At 56.4% G+C, this 18,323-nt stretch overlaps 1 protein-coding gene across 1 annotated transcript; it reads left to right on the plus strand.

Annotated features, from left to right (window-relative positions):
* The first annotated feature begins 6,362 nt into the window (after positions 1-6,362).
* TPRA1 (transmembrane protein, adipocyte asscociated 1) lies at positions 6,363-10,576 on the plus strand. The gene is made up of 9 exons (XM_008568493.1): positions 6,363-6,428; positions 7,205-7,291; positions 7,385-7,457; positions 7,582-7,661; positions 8,245-8,355; positions 8,483-8,543; positions 8,737-8,839; positions 8,911-8,991; positions 10,224-10,576. The coding sequence occupies exons 1-9, from the start codon at positions 6,363-6,365 to the stop codon at positions 10,489-10,491; spliced, it is 930 nt and encodes a 309-aa protein (XP_008566715.1). The 3' UTR covers positions 10,492-10,576.
* Positions 10,577-18,323: the final 7,747 nt, after the last annotated feature.

Here is an 18,323-nt window from a genome sequence, read left to right on the forward strand (position 1 = left end):
GAGAGCCCACCGCGAAGAGGTGGGGCAGGTGTAGGCCAGCTCGGGCCTTGGAGGCGGGGAAAGGGCCTGGGCCTCCTCTTCCTCCCGCAGTTCCTGCTTGGGCTTTTGGCAGGAGCGGCCTCTCCAGGACAGTGCGCAGGCTGCCTCTGTCCTCAGGAGCCTTCCCCATCCTGTTTTGGCTCCAGGGTTTGAAAGCTCAACTACTTGCTGGGGGTGGGAAGCGTCGGATGGGCTGTCTTCTGCTCAGGGCTTCCCATTCAGGCTCTGGGGGAGGCTTTGTCAATCCCATTGCACAGATGAGAGGTGGGAAAGCTGAGTCCCAGAGAGGGGAAGCCCCTTGTCCAGGGCGCTGCTTGACCACGAGTGGCACCCTGGCCCCAGGCTGGCCACGAGGGTGGGAGGCAGGAGGCAGAGGCCAGAGCAGTGGGTGGAAAGATGCCTCTGGAATGTTCAGGAGGCCTGGGGTTGCCCCGGGCACCCTGCATCCCACAGAATTCCTCCACCCCTCTGGTCTGGGTTCCACCCCTTCCTCACCTGTCCGCAGCTAACCTTCCCACATTCCCCTTTTTCCTGAGCCAGCCAACCCCTCCTCCCACTTCTCCATCACTGCTTGGACTTCTGTCTCCAACACCAGGAGCTCACCCGAAGGAAAAGCAAGGAGCATCTTGGTGGGGCAGAGGAGAACGTGGGTGTACCGGACTCTCTGTCTAACAGAATTAAGAGCAGAGAAGGCCAAGCCTCTCCTTTCGTACTCCGTATAGTGGGGACAGTAGTTGTTCCCTTTGTCTTAGAGGCTGGTGTGATTAAGTGTGTCATGATGTATGTAAAGCACTTACTGCTGAGTCTGCACATAGAAGTTGTGCATGGTATTTTTTTGTCATTACATTAGTTATTTTATAAACTTTGACATATAATGGCAATTCTGATATGGCAGACAGCCTCGTAAGTCCACTGTGGCAGCAGCAGAAGCACCGCCAACACCACCTGGGAGCTGGTTAGAAAGGCAGACCCTCAGCCCCACCCTAGACCTGGTGGAGCAGGATCTGCATATTAACAACATCTCGGGTGATTCCCACATACACTCCTCTGAAAAGCATGGCTCTAGACCAAGCCAGGTGCCCTTGACCTACAGGTGGAGGAACTGCAGCCCAGAGAGGGGCCCCTTGTTGATTGGGCCCTGGGCTGTGAAGATGGACAGCCTGGGTTGCAGGCCCGGCAGGTGGCTGCCCCTCTAAGCTCTGTACAGTGTCGGTAATAGGAGCATCAGTACTTCCCTCCCAGGATTAGGAGGGTTTGGTTCTTGTTCTTTGCTGTCACTACGTTGTTAGCAAGGGAGTAGGTGCAGGGAGGCCAGCTGACACTGCTCCTTACCCTCCTCAGACCCCACAGAAAGTGGGGCTTTGAAAGCGGCCCATGAACCAAACCCTACCCCCCCACCCCCAACCCTTCCTCTGATAAGAAAAGCACAGTTATCTTTGTATGTGTGTAGCTTTTATAGACATTTACTTCTCTGGTTTTGTTTGATCCTTATGGCAGCCTTGTCAGGTGTTATCATCCCTGTGACACTCGGGGTGGGGGGAAGTGACTCATCCAAGGTCACACAGCAGGCATGTGGCAGAGCCAGAAGTGCAACCCTGTCTGCCCAACTCTATAACCTGTGTCAGCTGGAAGTTTTCCAGTGGTCATTAGAGAAATCAAACTGGCCTACACAGAGAAGGAATTTGTTGGATTTTATAACTGAAAAACCCAGGGGGTAGGACTGGTTTCAGGTGTGGCTGAATCCAGCAGCTCAAATGGGCTCATCAGGAACTATCTCCATCTGGCTCTCAGCTCTCTGCTCCTGTGTTGATGACTTTGCTCTCAGGTGCGTGTGGTATAGCTCTGACCTACTGATCTCAGAGAGAGTGTGTGTTTTCTGATAATTAGAGCAAAAGTCTCAGAGCAGTTTTTCCATGGCCAGGCTGATGGAATGTCCTGATTGGCCTGGCTTAGATCACATGCACATTCCCTGGAGTTGTGAAGGGGTGGAGTCAGCCATACCTAAACCCCACAGAGAGTAGGGGGTTGAGGTTCCCCCTCAGGAAAATGGGGTGCTGTTAGCAACTGGGAGTAGCCTGGATTCTGGACAGGCAAACCAAGAGAAGCCCACCCTCCCCCACACCCTGGACTCTGTCTGGCTCCTCCAACACCTCCATTCCTGGCCGTAGTACTCCCACTGGCTTCTCTGCCACAGGGGCCTCTCCACTTCCTGGTGGCTGCTGGATGTTTGGCCTGCAACCCAGCCTTGCCCCTCCTGCTGCTGCTTGGTACTTTATCCTGGGCTGGAGCTGATGTTGGGCTGCAAGGACAGGCATTTGCTCTGCTAAGCTTGACCTTATAACAGAGCGGGGAGGAGAGGACTGTGGAAACTCTCTCCTTCCTCCAGGTTATTGATGTTCGCAACTCAAAGTCACTCACAAGTTATTATCTGATGGCAGCAGAAATCAGGCAGATGGCACGTACCTCCTTCCAGCTGTTCACTCCTCATGCTCAGCAGGGTGGCTTGGTCCTCACAGGGGTGTAGGATGGTGCAGTTCCAGACACCATGCCATCCACAACCACGTCAGGCACAGACTGCCCACGTGACATCACATGCCCTTGCCTGAACCAGCTGCTGGTTGGGAGGAGAGTGGGCTGCCCTTCCTGACTTTGACCAGGGCCACTCCGCAGGGCACTGTAGGCTCTAGGGGAGGACGATTATTCATTTGGTGGGCTGTCCCACACACTGGAGGTCATTTGGCAGCCCTGGACCCTGTACACAAAAATTCCATAGCACCCCACCCCCCAGCAGCCACTGTGTCAAACTGGAGCGCTGCTCCATGCCAGCCCCCAAAACCACTGGCTTATAAGTTAATTGAGGTTCAACTTCTGGTGAACACAGGGTCTTATGGAGGGATCCTGCACGAAATAGCAGTTTCTCAGCAAGAAACAAGGGGCGGTGTCTGGTGGGGACGCCATCAACAGTGTTGGCCTCAGTTGCAAAGTATCCAGTGGCTCAGGCCAGAAAGTGCAGCGTCAGTTTCCTGAGAGTGTTCCTCACTCTTCTCAGTCCTTGCATTTGATCTGTCAGTGGGTCCTGTTGGCCTGTCCCCCCAAAGAGATCCCAAATCTCTCTACTCCACCTGCACTGCTACCACTGTCCTCTTGCTTGGACTGTGGCGGTAGCTCCTCACGGTGTCCGTCTCCATTCTAACTTGCTTCAGTCGTTTTCCGTGGCGCCAGAGCAATCCTGTTCACGTGGAAACTGGACCCCTCAGCTTGCAACACTCTTGTCATCGCACTTAGAGGGAAGCCACACTGCGCGTCTGCACATGACCCCATCTGACCTGGCCCTGCCAACCTTTCTGATACCATCTCTAGCCACCCTGGCTGGCTTTCTGCACTTTGGACAGGCCAAGCCTCTTTCTTCCTCTGGGCTTTTGCCATTCTCTCTCGAATGCTTTTTATTCAGACTTTTCTAAGGCTGGCTCCTCAATTATTTAGATCTCAGCTCAGTACTCCTTTATATTCATTGCAATTCAGGTCTAGCTGTTGAAATAATATATTCACAAGATATTGGCTATCTTGTTAGCCAAGCTCACAAGATAGAAGACTATTTCTGTCTTGCATGACAGTCTGCAAGCTGTCTAGGACGTGCATGAAGGCCCCGTTGTGTTGGGGACCCAGACACATTTCGACTGCTCTGTTGTCCTCAGTACTTGGTTTCGCTCTTGTGGTCTAGATGGCCACTCTTCCTCCCACCATCACATCCATATTGCAGCTAATGGGAGGGGGAGGGCATGGCCCAAACCTGGCAAACCTCACTCTGCTCATGTCTAGTTGGATGAAGCTGGGCCACGTGGCCACACCCAGTTACAAGGGAAGCTGGGGAAGTAGCTGTTTTTCTGGGAAGCCGTGCATAAGCCAAAATCTGTGGGTTCTGTACCAAGGAACGGGTGGATGTTGGGGGACCCAGCAGCCTCTGCTGTGTTTGCCATCATTCTGTTCCTCCCCTCTTGGCACTTATCTCTAGGAGTTTGCTTTTTAAATATGGTTTCTGTTCTTGCAGTCTACCTCCCTCCCTCCCTGAAGGCCCCGCGAGGCCAGGACCTTGCCTGCCCTGCTGCCTCCTGTGTCTGAGCACCTACACCTATGCCTGTCCACAGCAGGTACTTGGTGAGGTCTGCGAGCGAGGGAAAGAATGCAGGAATGCAGGGTGGGCTTCTTTACCCACCTCTCCCGTTGGCAGGGAATGGGGAAGGAGTCGACTTCTTTCCTTGGACCTACTGTGTGCCAGGCATACATTGTCCTCTTTAACACTCCTTGTCACACTGCAGGTGCTGTCATGCCCACATTTTACACACTGGAACTTGATCCCAGAGCCAGCGAGTGGCCTGTTAGAGAGGAGGGTGGAGGCTCCTGAGCCCCGGGGCTTGGCCATCCCCTGCAGGGTCTTCTCTCCCTTTCAGCCAGAGGTGGCCCTAGCAGTCTTGGCCTGGACAAGTAGTGAGGACGTCCCTTAGTCCTCCAGCCCTCGTCTTGGCTCTGCTGTCGCCCAGGGGTGGTGTGGGTGACAGCATAACAGGGGCTCCTGTCGCACTGCTGCGATCCTCCCTGCTGCGCGGGCACTCAGCTCCCTGGAATGCTCTTTGCTGAGGGGAGGTCTGTGCCCCCACACATCGTCAGGACACGTCTTTTTTACTTTCTAGAGTTTGCAAACCACAGGTGTGCGGCTCAACAAACTGACACACAGTGAACACACCTCTGTGCCACCACCCAGGAAGGGTATACGTCCCCCAATTACTACGCCCTGTCTCCACCAAGGCGTCCCTTGTCCACATTTCTACGTGGATCACAGGCGTGGCGGCTCTTGTGGCTGGTGCTGCCCAGCATCACACTTGTGAGATACACTCACTGTGCCTGGAGCAGGAGTAGTTCTTTTTATTGCTGCGGAGTGTTCCTTGGCATGAACCCGCCATCGTGTATGTGTATGCACTGCTGGAGGTTCCTGGTGGTTAGGAACATACATGTATGTGCATCTTTGCCGGAGGTGGAGATGCCAGGTCATCAGGCCCAGTCTGTTCAAGTCATCCTAAATGCTGGCACACCTGGTTTGCCCTGCCCTGGGCTCTCCTGAACTCCCTGTAGAAGTCCTGCTGCTGTCTCCTAACAGTCCTCTGACCCGAGAATCCTCTGACCCAGGAGTCCGCATCTCAGTTTTCCAACCACTCCATCATTCCCCCCACCTTAGGGTAGCTCGCAGGACCCCAGACCAGCAGCTCCTCTGTCGTCCAGGCTGGCCTGGGCCTGTCCTCAACCATCACATGGGCGCTGGCAGTGGGCCCATTCCACACTGGCTCCACCCCAGCAGCCCGAAATTTGCAGACACGGCTTCCTCTGACCCTTCCACCGTGCCACCTCTTTCCCCATCCCCGTCTCCATTCGGAGACCTCCTGTGTGTCTCCCAGGCACAGCTCCAGATCCCCTCCGTTTGTGTCTGCCTTTCCAGGGCAGCAGCAGAGGGAGACAAGGGCTGGAGGTTATATGATGCCCAGCTTTGGCACTTAGCAGCCGTGTGATCTCACACAAGTGAGGTGGCCTCTGAGTTGGTTCTGCACAGTGTGGTGGCTCAGAACTACAGCTGACCATTACTGAGAGGTTCCCACGTGTGGGCCCTGTCTTTTGGCACTTAGCAGCCGTGTGATCTCACACAAGTGAGGTGGCCTCTGAGTTGGTTCTGCACGGTGTGGTGGCTCAGAACTACAGCTGACCATTACTGAGAGGTTCCCACGTGTGGGCCCTGTCCGAGGCACTTGACATGACCACAACCTCACAAGAAGGACATTATTGGTATTTCCATCCTTTGGGGAAACTGAGGCAGAGAGAGGACAAGGAAGCAAGGTGCAGGATTGGGGTCTGAACCCAGAGCCCATGCTCTTGTCCGCTCTGCTCATTGCCTCGCTATCCAGGGCCCCTCAGGAGTGGAAGGGCTCGACCGGGTGGTGCTGAGCACTCACAGCATGTGCTGGCACACAGGTGTTCAATTAATGGCGTGGCTGCTTTTACTGTTTGGGAGTCACAAGATAGAGCCTGAGACAAAGATCTGGACCACTGCCCGGGAGGTGGGTCGTGACCTGTGCAGGAGCCCCACCCCTCCTCTCCCACCCAGCAGGCACAGAGCTGAGCTCCTGGCAGTGGGGAGTGGCCAGTGGGCACACTTGGTGGCACCCCTCTGATTTTCCCCTGGGAGCCCAAGACCTAGGGACAGGAGGGCAGTGGCCCAGGTCACATAGCCCCTGAACTGCTAACCATGGTGGCTGTCACTCCCCAGGGCTGCTGGTGGGATGGATGCCCTGGAGGATGCGATTTGGGCCAACAGCACGGCGGTGCCCCCACCCCTGGCGCCAAATGTCAGCGTGCCTCATCGCTGCCTGCTGCTGCTCTAGTCCTGGATCACAGGCCTGTCCCTGAAGCCAGTGGTAGGAGGCTCATCCTCACCTGGGACCACATGAGGAAGGAGCGAGGAGACAGAGGAAAGATGCTGTTGCTGGAAGGGGACGGATACCAGCAGACAAAGGCCATAGGTGCTCAGCATAGCCACTTTTGCCAAATCTCTGGGCTGGTAGCTTACCCCAGGGCCTCTGCAGTCTGTTCACTGTGGCCTCCTTCTGCACAGTCCCCCACATCTTGGAATTAAAACCATTAACATAATAATACTAACAGCAGATGTGTACGTAGTCCTTCCTGGGTTCTGGGCACACTTCTGTTACATCTGTTAGCCCATTCGACCCTCCCGGCAATCAAATGCATAGGTGCTGTTTTTACCTCCATTTTATAGATGAGGAAACTGAGGCACAGAGGTGCAGTTACTTGCCTGAGGTCACAGAACCAAGAGGCAGCAGAGCTGGCATCTGAACCCACCATGCTCGCCCCTGCTAACCATTTCAAGGCTGTTGGTGCTAGCCTGGAAACTAGGGCCTGTGAGGGGAAGGCCAGCCCTGACATCCCCAGCAGCGGAGGGTCCCCGTGCCTGTGAGCCCTACCTCTCCGCATCCCACCTCCCACTCATCACTTCCTTGCTTCGTTGTTGAGGAATCAAAGGCTCCTGCTGGTGTGGGGGTGGGTGTGTGTTCAAGAGGTTCTGGTTCCCTGAGCCCACCACACCTCTCCCTCCCTTGCCCACCAGGTATTTGTGGTGGCCCTGGTGGGCATCGCCCGGGCCGTGGTATCCATGACGGTCAGCACCTCGAATGCCGCCACTGTTGCTGACAAGGTGGGGCTGGGCCCGCGGGTCGGGGGCTGCTGAGGGAGACCTGGCCTGGGGTGGTGCTGGGCCCACAGCTGATGCTCTGCCCACTCTGTCCAGATCCTGTGGGAGATCACCCGGTTCTTCCTGTTGGCCATCGAGCTGAGTGTGGTCATCCTGGGCCTTGCCTTTGGTGCGTGTGCTGCTGGGTCTCTCGGGCTTGGCCCGACACTCCCCTGCTCCTTCCTGGCTGGGGGCTGACCCTGATACCTTCGTCTGGGCTGGCTCCTGCCAAATGACCAGCATGTTTCTTCCAGGTCACCTGGAGAGCAAGTCAAGCATCAAACGGGTGCTGGCCATCACCACGGTGCTGTCCCTAGCCTACTCTGTCACGCAAGTAAGAGGGTGGGTGGGGGCAGGAGGTGTGGGGACAGGGCAGGCTGGGTGTCCAGTGCCTCCTGGTCCTGGCTCAGGTTTGGAATGTTTAGCAGTTGGTGTGTTCTCAAGCTTTAAATGCACCTAGAAGTCACCTGGGTGCTTGCTACCAAGGCAGGTTTTGGGCCCTCCCCTAGAAATTCCAGTTTGTAGGTCGGAATGGGGGAGTGGGGAGACACACAGAGCCTGCCGTTTTAACACGTGGTTGAGGTATGGGAAATGCAGGTCTGCAGGCCACCTGAGAAACATGCATCTAGAGGCCCCTTTCTTAGATTAGGGGCAGGGCTGTACCATACCCATCTCTCTCCCCAGCCCCACGTGACTCTGCCCAAGGCTGGGCTGTTCTGGGTGCTGGTTAGGTGGGCACACCATGGCCAGGGAGCAGGGAGGGGCAGGTATCTCTGAGGGATGGGCCAAGAAGTTGGGCTTGATGTGACGGAGATCTTTGGGGGCTTTGCATCAGGAGGAGGCCCTGGGGAGGGGGCTTTCCAAACGGTAGGAGCCTGTAAGAGACCCTTTCTTTTCCTGCCTGCTTGCCCCTGCAGGGGACCCTGGAGATCCTGTACCCTGATGCCCATCTCTCAGCTGATGACTTCAACATCTACGGGCACGGGGGCCGCCAGTTCTGGCTGGTCAGCTCCTGCTTCTTCTTCCTGGTGAGGTGCAGGCTGGGGATGGCAGGGGGAGCCTCAGGGCCAGACAGGGGACCGATGCCTAGGTTCTGGGCTCAGCGTCTGGGCCTGGTGCCCCAGCATCCTTCTCAGCCCTCCTGTGTCTCCGCAGGTTTACTCTCTGGTGGTCATCCTCCCCAAGACCCCGCTGAAGGAGCGCATCTCCCTGCCTTGTGAGCAGCTAGCAGAAGGCCCTGGGATAGGGCTGGGGACACAGCGGGGGTCTCTTGTGCCACTCTGGCCTGGAGCTGGAACCGTGGGTAGAAGGGAGGCCTCCTGCGGTGCCTCAGAGGGGTCCCAGATGGAGGGTGGGGGAGGGAGAGCCTGGCCTGGCAAGGACAGGACCTCACCGCCCTGCCCTACCAGCGCGGAGGAGCTTCTACGTGTATGCGGGTATCCTGGCACTGCTCAACCTGCTGCAGGGGCTGGGCAGCGCGCTGCTGTGCGCCGACATCATCGAGGGCCTCTGGTACGTGGGGGGCGGGGCCCGGGGCGGGGGCCGGGTCCTGGAGGCGCCCTGACCCGCTCTCCCCACTGCAGCTGCGTGGACGCCACCACTTTCCTCTACTTCAGCTTCTTCGCGCCGCTCATCTATGTGGCCTTCCTCCGGGGCTTTTTCGGGTGAGTCTGGCCTCCGGGCCCCCTGCCGCAGGTTCAAGGCCGAGGGTGCCCCCACGCAGTAGCGGACGGAACTGCGCCTTCAGTTTCCTGCGCTTGCTCCAGCCGAGCGCTGTGCCTCCGGCACGGGCAGGCGGTGCAGGCGGGTCCGCTATAGGTTGCGTCGGTGCGGGTGGGGGGTGATGCAGGAGGGGCCGGTGCAGGCCAGGGCGTTGCGGGCGGGCCCAGCACGGAGCTGGCCGAGGCTGGAGTGCGTATGTGCACGCGCGCACACAGGCAGATGTGCCCACACTGGGGCGGTGCACACAGGCACACACACCTTCCCCACAGGAGAGCGCGGCTGTGCATGTCACTGCAGTGCTCCTTTTCGTTTAGTAGCGTGGTGGCTCGTTGGGCTGTAGCCACCAGACACAATGGGAACAAAGTAGACAGAGTCCCTTCCTGCCCTCACAGAGCTGGTACTCTACCCGGGGAGGACTGGGGAGAGGAGCAGGGCTGGGGTGGGAAACTCGGCGTGTATCTGAGTGCGCTGTAGCGCCCGTTGCCCGTGGAGAAGTGTCAGAGGGTGGGCTGCTAGAGACAGGTGGCCTTGGGGCTCTGACACCAGGTCTCTGATGTGGCAGAAGTGCAGGCGTCTTGCCCCCTCTCCCTTCCCCACCCACTGGGTCTGAGGGTAGGGTGTGGAAAGAGCTGGGAGAGGGCAGTAGAGTGGCGGAAAGGTCTGGATCGGATCCCAGCCCAGCTGTTATCTGCACACGCGATTTCTCTCCCGAGTCTTCTTTTCTTCTTTTTGTAAATTTCTAGCTGTGTCTCCACCTCAGAGAGTTAGCCTAAGGGTTGAGGAACCAGGTAAGGGTGGAGTGGGTAGTAATGTGAGCTGCAGGGTCAGGGGAGTAGGGGTGGAGTTCACACCAGTGTTTACTAAGCACTTTGGGCCAGGCCCTGGCGAGGGGGGCTCATGATTTATGTACGTTCATCCTTGGCAAGGCTGGTGCACCCATTTCATGGAAAAGCAGGCACAGAGCAGCCACTTACCCAGGCTCACATGCCAGGAGGAGGAGGGCCGGGTTTCAAAACAAGTCTTGCTGGACTCCAGAGCAGGCGATGGGGCCCTGTCGGGTGGGCACTGTGTGGCAGTCAGAGCCTTTCCTTCCATATCTGGTGGCCTCATTGCCCATGGGGAAGGTTTTTCCCGGGTCACACGCAAGGCTGCCCTGCCTCTTTCTTACCCACAGCTCAGAGCCCAAGATCCTCTTCTCCTACAAATGCCAAGTGGATGAGACCGAGGAGCCAGATATGCGCCTGCCCCAGCCCTATGCTGTGGCCCGACGGGAGGGCCAGGAGGCAGCGGGGGCTGCAGGGGCCTCAGCTGCCTGCTACTCGAGCACACAGTTCGATTTGGCTGGTGGGGTTGCCTACCTGGACGACATCGCCTCCATGCCCTGCCATGCCGGCAGTATCAACAGCACGGATAGTGAACGCTGGAAGGCCATCAATGCCTGAGAGTGGCCCCTGTCCTGCTGGGCCTGTGGAGGACAGATCAGAGAGGCTAGGGGCCCAGAGTCCCAGGCGGAGGAGGCCGAGGTTGCAGGACCTTTTGCAGGCTGACGCCTGTGCAGGCCCTATCTGCACTCTGAGTCTGGAGGCCCCTTCCTGCCCTCGGGGCCCTTAGTTACCACAGACACTGCTGTTCTAGCTGGGGACCCTCCTCCCCCTTCCACCCACCCTCACCCTCTCAGCAATGCTGCCCAGTCTTTGACATCCCAGGGCTACCTGGCTGAGGGAACTCCTTTCTCCAAAGCCTTGGCACCCAGGACTGGCATGGCCCTCCTCCCCTTTGTGCCATCCCCACAGCACTTTGACCTGCTTAAAGCCCACCATGGTGGATGGGCTGAAGTGTGTATATTTTCTTGATCTACTTTTTAATAAAAAAGGAAATCGGAGCAGAAGGTGTCGATGTGGAGGTATTGCAGGGATGATGGGCTGGTTCCTTTCAGGAGTTCGAGGGCTGGGTGAGGGGCTGTGGGGTTCAGGTGGCCTCTGCTCATCCAAGGGTCATTCGCCATTGCTGGGCCCTGGGCTGGCTGCTGGGGTGCAGAAAGCAGATCCCGGCCATCCGTGCCCTTGGGGCTCATTGTGGAGGAGGAGACAGATATGGGAAGAGAGCTGTGGTCTCTGAGCTGTAGTCTCCCCACTGGGTTAGGGAGCGTGGGGTTTAGAGTGAGCCCTGGGGTCCCATCCCTCCTCTGCTCCTTGTGCTCTGTCATCTTGGTCCAGCCGCTTTCTCTTCCTCAGCTCCAGCTTTGCTGTCTGTGAATGGGATAAGAAGGCCTGTCTCAAAGGGATTTCTGTGAGGATTAGAAGATCGCTGGCGTGAATGGCGGGTATATGGCACTGGAATGATGATGATAACTCTTACTGTTTTTAGTGTCCAGAATAGTGCTTGGCACATAGTAGGCACTGGGAAAGTAGGATGCTGGGGAGTGGCATTTATAGCAAGAATGGGTGTGGTAAGCGGAAGGTGGGAACAGATAAGAAGCAGCCCCGGGTCTTAAGACGTGAGTGGAGGGAGGCCCCAGCCGTCTGCACTGCCGCTGCTGTACCTGAGTTTGGCTTGATCTTTCTGGCAGCTGGAGTGAAAACGGAGCTGCTGCCAGTTATGTAGCTCAGAGAGGAGGGCCGCACGCTTCAGAGCCCAGAGCTGAGGGTCAGGCTGGTGCCCCATCACTGCTGGCTCTCTTTCTCAGAGGGCGCCGTGAGCTCGAACCCCAACACAGCTTGTGACTGTGGGGCCAATGTGTCAGGCCCCCTAAGACCCAGGGCCCAGAGGGCTGTCAGCAGGCGTGGACACAGGTGGGTGCCAGGACTCGGCCAGTGAGCTGGACTTCCTGGTGGTGAAGGGGACCGACCACATGGCTGCCAAGGGGTCCTAGAGGGCTTTCCCCAAGCGGTGCCATTTGCGGGGGCCTTGCAGCTCCCGCAGGAGAGGAGCTCACAGGGCAAGTGCTGGGGGCCAGGGGAGGAAGACTTGGCCATCAGATCCAGAGCTGGCAGTCTCTGAGGTGTGTACAGTCTGAGATGTCGCAGCGCCAGCCCAGGTGTGCTCGTCATGGCTACTGAGCAAGCAGTTGGGCAGTAGGGAGGCATCAAGAGAAGAGAAGAGGCTAGAAGCTTCTTTTCTGTTCTATGGTTAAGTGTGTTTTTTTAAAAAAATAAGTAATATGTACATGACAAAACAGAAAAAAGGCTGTGCAGTGCAAGTGGGTATTCAGCGTGGAAGGTGACTCTCCCTGTCTGACACTTCGTTGCCCGTCCCCCTTTCCGGAGCACCGCAGGGACAGAGTCTTCATATCTCCCAGAGCACCCTGCCTGTGCTTGTGCACATGGCTGCGTGCACTGCCCTGTTCCTGTGAGCTAGTGTTCTGTAGCTGGTCTTCTTCCCTCAACAGTGGATCTCAGAGATTATTCCAGGTCAGGTGGGATTCCAGGTCAGCAGGTCAGGCTTCACTCGCAGCTGCACGTATGTGGACATATGGCATTTGATAAAACAGTCTGCCCTGGATGGACTTGTGTTTCTGATAGATTTGGTATCAGTAAATAATGCAACATCAACGATCCTTATGAATATGCTTTTGGTGACTCACGCAAGTGGAGTTGCTGGAGCACATGGTCTTAATCAGTTTTAATCAGTCTTAGTCTTCTGCGGAGACTAGTAGTTGCCACCCCATGTATGTTCTCCTTTTCTTTCACTGTAATGGAATCCCTGATTTTTAGCTGGGTACACAGTTGCCTGGAATAAAGACTACATTTTTCTGCCTGCCTTGCCTGTGGGTATAGCCAGGTGACTAAGCTCTGGCCAGTGGGGTGTGTGTGTATGACTTCCTTAAAGAGACACGGTGGGCTCTCTCTTCTGCTGGCTGGGATGTACTTGTGATGGCTGGAGCTACAGCAGCCAGCTTGAACCCACAGGGTGGTCTTGGGAATGGAAGCCTCTCATGGCAGTACAAGAGGGAAGGTACCCCTGTCCCCGACACTGTGGTGCATCTGTGACAGTCCTGGATGTCTTACCTTCAGCGGAGTTTTGGAATGTGAGAGAGAGATTGAATGGCTATTCTGTTTAAGCTGCTTTGGATTTTTCTCTTATTCATAGTTGAACTCAAACTGAACAAACACATCCATTCAAAGATGCTGTACTGGTTTTAACTCCTATCAGCTTGTCCTCATTGAGGCTGTGCTGCTCATGTTTTCAGTCTCCCTGAAGAGCCTGCGCATGTCTGCCCACTTGGGTCACACCCCATGTGCTGTGTCTGAGTGGAGCAGACATGATGCAGAGGAGTGCTCGGGGTGTGGGGACTGCTGGGGGCCTTAACATGGGATGGAGTTCACCATGTGTCCTTCCCGCTGCTGCTGCTTGTGGGCTGTGCACCTTGGGCAAGTCACTTCTTCTCCTTGACTTTCAGTGTCCTCACTGGTGACACAGGGTAGCAGAAGACTGTTTGCCACCCGATGTCCTTTCCCCCCTCCGTAACTGCACCCTGATGTTTTGTGGGCCAGTGAAGCATCCACCTAAAAGAAGATATTTCCTAGACTCCTTTGCAGTCACTCGTGTAACTGAGTTTTGATCAACGGGATGTTAGCAGAAGGAAGAGAGACTTTCTTTGGCAGAGGCTTCCTAAAAAGAGCAGGAGACTCAGCTAGGAGACGTGCCCTTCTGTCCTGCCTTTGTTTTTCTGCTTTCTGGAAGGCAGATATGATGGCAAACTCTCCAGCACCCGTCTTGGACTCTGAGGCAACTTTGGGAAGCTGTTCACCCAGGAGAGTGAAGCAGAGACAAGCCCTGTCCCTGGTGAAGATGGTGCTGCCACCAGTCTACTTTCCCATGGGAGAAAGGAGCTGTCCTGTTGACATCCAGCCCAGTCCTAACTGAAGCATGTAGTGACCATAATCTGCCCCTCCAGGGGTCATGTGAGAAAGACTGACATTTTGAGATAGCAATTTGTGTCCTTTCCTTTCAGCACTTGGCCCTTCTCTCCTCTCTCGCTGGTGCGAGTCTGGTCCTGGCTTCCCTGCCCCAGGAGACAGTAGCTGGTGGAGGCAGCAGTAGTCTCGGGAACAACTTCCCGACTCGTTTCCAAATGCCTTGGGTGACAGAGGGCAGAAGGGAGTTCCCCCGGGAGTCAGGTCTGCATGTCCCTGACTCCCAAGCACAGATGAACCCAGGCTCCAGAAAACATGTCGCCCCTGTGAATTTAGTGACCCTGGGCACAGGGTTCTCAGCTGCTGCAAAGGGCTTCCCAGACCAAGCATGGCACCGAAGCAGTGGAGCTCTGCGATGTTAAGTCCATGTGGCCAGGAGCACGGGGGCCTTAGTGACAACAGGTGTGAACACATGATCCCTGATGCCTGAGTTTGCAGGGCTGCCATGACAGGGTCCCACAGGATGAGGGCTGCAACAGCAGGAGTCTTTTCTCACAGCTCTGGAGGCTGGAAGTCTGAGATCCAGGTGTCAGCAGGGCTGGTTCCTCCCAGGTCCTCCTTCCTTGGTGTGCAGACAGCTGCCCTCCTGTTGTCTTTCTACATGGGCGTCCCTCTCACACCCCTCGTGTCTCTGTGTCCAAATGCCTTTTCTTATGTGGGCACCAGTCAGATTGAGCTAGGCCCAAACTGACAGCTTCATCTAACTCAATCACCTCTTGAAAGACCCTGTCTCAAAATACAGTCCCATTCTGAGATGCTGGGGACAAGGGCTTCAACATACGAATTTTGGGGGGACACAATTCAGTTGCAACAAATGGGATTAGAGCCTCTCTCTCCCTGACATCCTGGCATTGTGCAAGATCCTGGGACTTTGACCCGAACCATGGAACAGGCAGAAAAACCCTGAGAATGACCGAGGTTAAATCTTCCAGCCACTCAGCAGAATAGGGCCAAGACAAATTCAGCAGCATTCCAGAAAATCTCTGGTAGCTTTGTGGACTGGGGTTCCCAGAACCTGTGTGGGGTGTGGTCCCTTGAGGACTGCCCACTGGCCTGCTTTGCCCCTTCTGGACATGTGGAGGCCTATGGCACTGCCCTGCCCCCTTTGAAGAGGGCCAGCCGTGTGGCCTACTCGGCTAGTGTAACGTGAGTGGAAGTGTCCTGGGTCACTTTCAGGTCGACACATTTGTTTCTGGTACAGAAGCCTGTCGTGCCTCAGTAGTGGTGGAAGCCCGTGTGAAGACAGAGCCCCTGGGTGCCCAGGTCCCCGAGGCGCCCCAGGGAAGAGTCCCTCTGCTGAGTAGCACTGCCCTGCTCCCAGAGCAAGAAGTGAAGCCTGCCCCTCGTGCCTCCAAGACCGGGGTCATTTGTCACTCAGCACCGCCGGCATGCCCTGCCTGATGTAGGGCTGAGTGAGGTGCACACTTGCTACTCCATGGTAGGTACTCAGTTAACTTGATTCCCCACAACTAGGTAGAGCAAGGCCCCGGCTGGGGACAATTAACAGCTCTCGGCTCACAGGGCTACCCTCACTCATCCCCTGTGTCTCCTGGGCTTCATTTTCAGAGCTTGTAGATCTTCCTGTCAGCATCACACAAAGGACATTCCTCCATTCATATCTTCCCTTCCTTAGAGATGCCTGGGCCAAGCTCAGAACCCATGTGCCCTCGTCTTTCCCCTCCCTTCAGCTCCCAGTGGCCTCACCTCTGTGCTTGGGGACCAGCCATGTGACTCCAGGAGGAGCGGATGCCCTGTGATGGCACAGGCTGTCTTTCGAGGAGAGGTTTATTACGCATGTCTTGCACCTTGTGCCAATCTGCCTTGGGAATGCCAGCATAGACAGCATTGACCTCCTTCCCTGACAAGCAGTCACACTGTGCTGCTCGGGCCCGCCCCTGAGCCGGGCAGGAGCAGGGATGCCTCTCCTAAGGCTGATGGGAGTGGGCCCCTCCTACAGCAGCCAGCCAGCGTCATGGGCCCCGCTCCGGGGGTACTCAGAGAGAGCGTCTCCTCCCACATCTCCCTGCTGTCTGAGCCTGCCTCCTGCCTCCAGGGGTCATGTGAGAAGGACTGACATTTTGAGATAGCAATTTGTGTCCTTTCCTTTCAGCACTTGGCCTTTCTCTCCTCTCTCGCTGGTGTGAGTCTGGTCCTGGCTTCCCTGCCCCAGGAGACAGTAGCTGGTGGAGGCAGCAGTAGTCTCAGGAACAACTTCCTGACTCGTTTCCAAATGCCTTGGGTGACAGAGGGCACGGCCAGCCCAGAGCAGCAGCTGGTGCACCGGCAGATGGGGTGCTGCACCTGCGAGCACGACTTTCCTTAGTCTCAGAGATGCTGCTCAGCCTGAGCCCAGGGGACAGACTTGGTGTGAGTGGCCTGGAGCTCAGTGGCCGCTTGGCTCTCCTCACGGCCTTACAGCACGACTGGGCAGGAGGCTGGACCCGCACTCTCTGGAGGCCAAAAGGACGTGGGTCTAGAGCACGCTGCATCCCTGGGGATGTGTGTGTGGGCCTGGCCAGGGAGAGCAAACGCAGGTCCTTCTGGGTTTCACGGGGCTCCAGTAGCTCCAAGGGCTGGCCTCGTCGCCGAGCCGGTGACCCTGTTTCACTCCCATGAGTCATACACAAGAGGTAATTCTGTTACAGTCCTGATAATGACCCTGCAAGACAGGTGTTCTTACCTGACCCCATTTTACAGAAGAGGATACCGAGGCCCGGAGAGGTGCAGTTATTTGTCCAAGATCCCAGCCCTTGTGGGAGGCAGAGCTGGGATCTGCACCCTGGGTTTTCCCCAGGACACCACAGCTCCCTTAAGAGGACCCGGGTCAGCAGGGGGTTGGAGGGGTGTCAGCAGAGAGCAGGTTTGCCAAACTGCTCCCCGAGCGACAACCCGTGTGAAAGGTATGAACGGGAGAGAGGAAGGCAGGGTCATCCAGCCGGGCACATGTTTGCTGGCCGGTCACCCAGGGGGATGAGGCAGTAGCACCTGTTGTTCCACACACTATGTTCAGCATTCTAAACACCTGACATGGGCTGTGCCATCCCGCAATGTTAATATGCCCAGTTTACAGATGGAGAAAACTGAGGGACAGAAGTCACATGGCCAAACACGTGGCAGTGTGAAATTTGGCCCCAGGCAGTCTGGCTCAGAGTCCAGGCCTCTGACCACTGCACCGCACTATCACAACTAACAGAAACACCTTTTGCATAGAAGAGGCTCTGAGCCTTGTCTCTGGGACCTTTGCACCAAGGTGAGGAGCCTGTGGCCACTCCATACCCAGTCTGGGGGGTATAGAAAAAATCCCAAAGGATTGCCTGAAAGGGGACAGAGCACTGGGTGTTTATGGCATTGCATGGAGCAGACACCTTGGCTCCCAGTCCCAGCTCTGCCACTTCTTCAAGTGTGACCATGGCAGGGCCCCTTGCTCTCCGTACCTCAGTTTTCCCACCTGCAAAGGGGTGCTGATCATGCCTCCTTGGCTTCTATGAAGGCTCCACCCCCATCCTGTGCAGGGCCTGGCACAGAGCAGCTTCTCTGTCTAGGGCTGTCTATCCTCCCTTTCCAAGCAGGACCTTCTTTGGGGGCGCTGGTTCTGTCTGGAGGGAGTGGCCCGTGTAATTGGCCCTGAGGATCAGGAGGCGCCTGCTGGCTGCCGAGCATGCCCAGTGTTTAATTTCTCATATCGTTTGGGGACGGTGCTCAGCTGAATGCATCCAGCAAATCAAGATCCAGTAACCCGCAGTGAAGAGTGTTTAAAGCCGAGCTCCTGGCGAGATCTTGTTAGGTGCCCCAGGAGGCCCAGGGACACAGAATCAGTTCCGCTTGGCCGGGACCAAATGGCATTCTGGGGAAGAGGGGTCCTGATTCAAAATGGACAATGTGAGAGACACACAAGGAGCTGGCCCTTCCCATGGGCTGGGCCTGCCTGGGCTGGGACTGGGCCACAGGCACGCACTCTTACACTGGGGACTGGGGAAGAGGGGTCCTGATTCAAAATGGACAATGTGAGAGACACACAAGGAGCTGGCCCTCCCCATGGGCTGGGCCTGCCTGGGCTGGGACTGGGCCACAGGCACGCACTCTTACACTGGGGACTCCCCATTGTGGGGATGCAGCTGCCCCCAGGGCTGGCTCTGCAACTCACAGCCTGGGCAGGTGACAAGCGCCCTCATCTCGTCATTGAGGCAGCCCCATGGGGAAGGTTCCTGCTGTCCCCTCTCACTCCAGCTTCAAATACCGACTCTCATCATCTGCATAAGCAGAGGTGTCCCATGGGCTTGCACAATGCTTGCAAAAATTAGCTGTCAGAATTTAAATAGTACGATATTTCACATACATGTCCGGATTTTTGGCTCCTC

Source organism: Galeopterus variegatus, unplaced genomic scaffold (genome assembly GCF_000696425.1).
Source record: "Galeopterus variegatus unplaced genomic scaffold, G_variegatus-3.0.2 Scaffold415, whole genome shotgun sequence".
NCBI classification, from domain to species: Eukaryota; Metazoa; Chordata; class Mammalia; order Dermoptera; family Cynocephalidae; genus Galeopterus; species Galeopterus variegatus.